A 2,278-nucleotide genomic window follows, 5' to 3' on the forward strand; every position below is an offset into this window, starting at 1 on the left:
CCTAATGTAATTGCATTGCATTGCACTTGAATTATGTCTCCAATATATGCATAAGTGGGAGATTCCATTATAGTCACCGCAATTATTTTTAAAATGACTTTTTGCCTATCAAGGGGTTGAACAATATAAGCATAAACTCCTGAATCACTTTTTGTACATTTATGAATAACTATGAAGTAAAAATATTATACTGCCAATCAATTATTAAAAAAATTTTAATAAATATCTTTTACCTAGTTTACAACCATCATTTTTGACATTTTTTCCCCCTTTTTCCAAAAGTTTTCCATTTTTGATCCAATCAAAAGTTGGATTTACTAAGTCCACTTTTACAGCATTAACAGAGTTCTTATTACACACCAAAATTAGTTTTTCGCCTTCGACCGCGTGCAAGTTATACGTTTTTTGTCTGATTCTATCCTGTATATTTTTTATGGTTTTTTTAGATAGCTGTCCACACTCGTGTTCATTACATTTACCCGGAAACTCAGTGGGGCCAACACATGGTTCTCCAAACATGTTTGGTTTGGGATTATCGCATTGTCTGTATCGAATACCCATGCCGGTACCACATGTTTTCGAGCATTGTTCCCACTCACCCCAATCGCTCCAGCCACCATTTCTGGGAGTTCCATCGATGTCTGGTGGATTACAATTCACAGTCCATGTTGTTTGACCTCCACGATTAGCGACTGAAAAATAACGTACCAACAGCGGAGCGGATTTACCTGATAAAGTCCACATTTGTAAGCCTTCACTGCAGTTTATCCACAACGTGTTTTCGTCCCAACTGTATAAAGTCAATAATAAAAATAATAACAATAATATAGTTCCTAAAAATTGGCAACCTCAATCCAATATGACTCCAAGAATGTTCTTTTATTATATTCACATTAAATGTATTTGACTCTAACAATTTCGGTTTCTTATCCATTGACCTCCACAATAAAGCAATGACGCGATTTTTAATTTCTATCAAGTAGCCTTTGTTTAATTGTTGTTGTATTAGTGCTAAACGTGTTGTACCTTAAAATTTAAAAAAATACATACATTCTTTAAATTGGAATTACAATTATGTATTTATCACAAAATATTTTTTTTAAGACTTGAACATTTCTATATTTTTTATTTAAATGTACCGTTGTGTCTGAAATAAAAGTCAATTTTGTTTTCAATTCTACTTAATCCGACATTGGATTGAAATCTAATTGGTAAATAAACAGAAAATTCTTTTGATTCGACAATATGAGTTAAACAATCTACAAAAAAAAACATGAAGTTTTAATGGTATTAATTGTATAAAAATATTAACTGTTATTTTTCATTAATAATTTCGTTAAAAAAAATTTGTGTAAAAAAACAAAGTTTGTGAACCTTAATTTATGAATCGCACTCCAGTGTATCCATTAGTGATCGTTGAAATCCCAATAAACGTAATTCGGTTATTTTTTTCAAATGCTTCCGCCCATTGTTTAATAATTACTTCATCTTCTACAGATCGCATTTCAATTGAACCAGTGGCTAATAAAGTGAAAACAAACTCTCGCCATTTACTGGCCATTAACAAATGTGGATAAACTTGATCTTCTGATGAAATTCTATTACCAAATTTATCTACTCGAAAAAACTGAAGCTTTTCATTTTTTTCTGCTCCTATTTCTAGCCCACAATAACCCAAAGAGTCATTTTGACTTTTAAAGTATATCGTGATTCCTTCATAAATTAATGGTATCCAATACTTTAGCCGGACTTTTATTCCAGATACTCTCCATTCGGGTAACACGTAAACCCAATGAATTTTTTTATCTGCGTTTGTGTTTACTATTAATGCTGCTGAATCGTCAGTTACACAACTGGGCACGTCGCATAAATCTGTTTCAGCTAAGTCACCAGTATAACACCAAACTCCCGTAGGTTCTTTTGATGGGTTTCTACAGTAGTTAGACGCTTCTTTTACAGAATTATCAGGAAAAACGTTTGTTAAAAAACTTTTATTTTTTGTCTAAAAATAAAATGAAGATTATATTAATAATGAAGGGAAGCAAAATATAAATAGCATGGTTAAATTTTATTTTTTATCATATTATGCATATTAAATTTTGTATTATTTAGCAAATTGTTAATTATAAATTACATTTATTTAAAGAAATATCTTTAATGTAACATTACGAGTTAGGCGTATACAGAGTGTTCAGTAAGTCAGGAAACGGGTTTCTATTGTTCTCATTGTTACAAACAATGAGAACAATAGAAACCCGTTTCCTGACTTACTGAACAC

General features: G+C 31.2%; 1 protein-coding gene across 1 annotated transcript in view; it reads right to left on the reverse strand.

Annotated features, from left to right (window-relative positions):
• Nucleotides 1-2,278, reverse strand: part of LOC126902018 (uncharacterized) — a 6,641-nt gene that overhangs the window by 3,202 nt on the left and 1,161 nt on the right. The window contains exons 2-6 of the mRNA XM_050679041.1: nucleotides 1,555-1,947; nucleotides 1,140-1,259; nucleotides 849-1,026; nucleotides 234-790; nucleotides 27-169 (exon numbers count right to left, since the gene is read on the reverse strand). Of these exons, the coding sequence (XP_050534998.1) occupies nucleotides 27-169; nucleotides 234-790; nucleotides 849-1,026; nucleotides 1,140-1,259; nucleotides 1,555-1,947 (1,391 nt within the window). The remainder of the gene's footprint in view (nucleotides 1-26; nucleotides 170-233; nucleotides 791-848; nucleotides 1,027-1,139; nucleotides 1,260-1,554; nucleotides 1,948-2,278) is intronic.

Source organism: Daktulosphaira vitifoliae, unplaced genomic scaffold, assembly GCF_025091365.1.
Source record: "Daktulosphaira vitifoliae isolate Bord-2020 unplaced genomic scaffold, ASM2509136v1 Scaffold_3, whole genome shotgun sequence".
NCBI lineage: Eukaryota > Metazoa > Arthropoda > Insecta > Hemiptera > Phylloxeridae > Daktulosphaira > Daktulosphaira vitifoliae.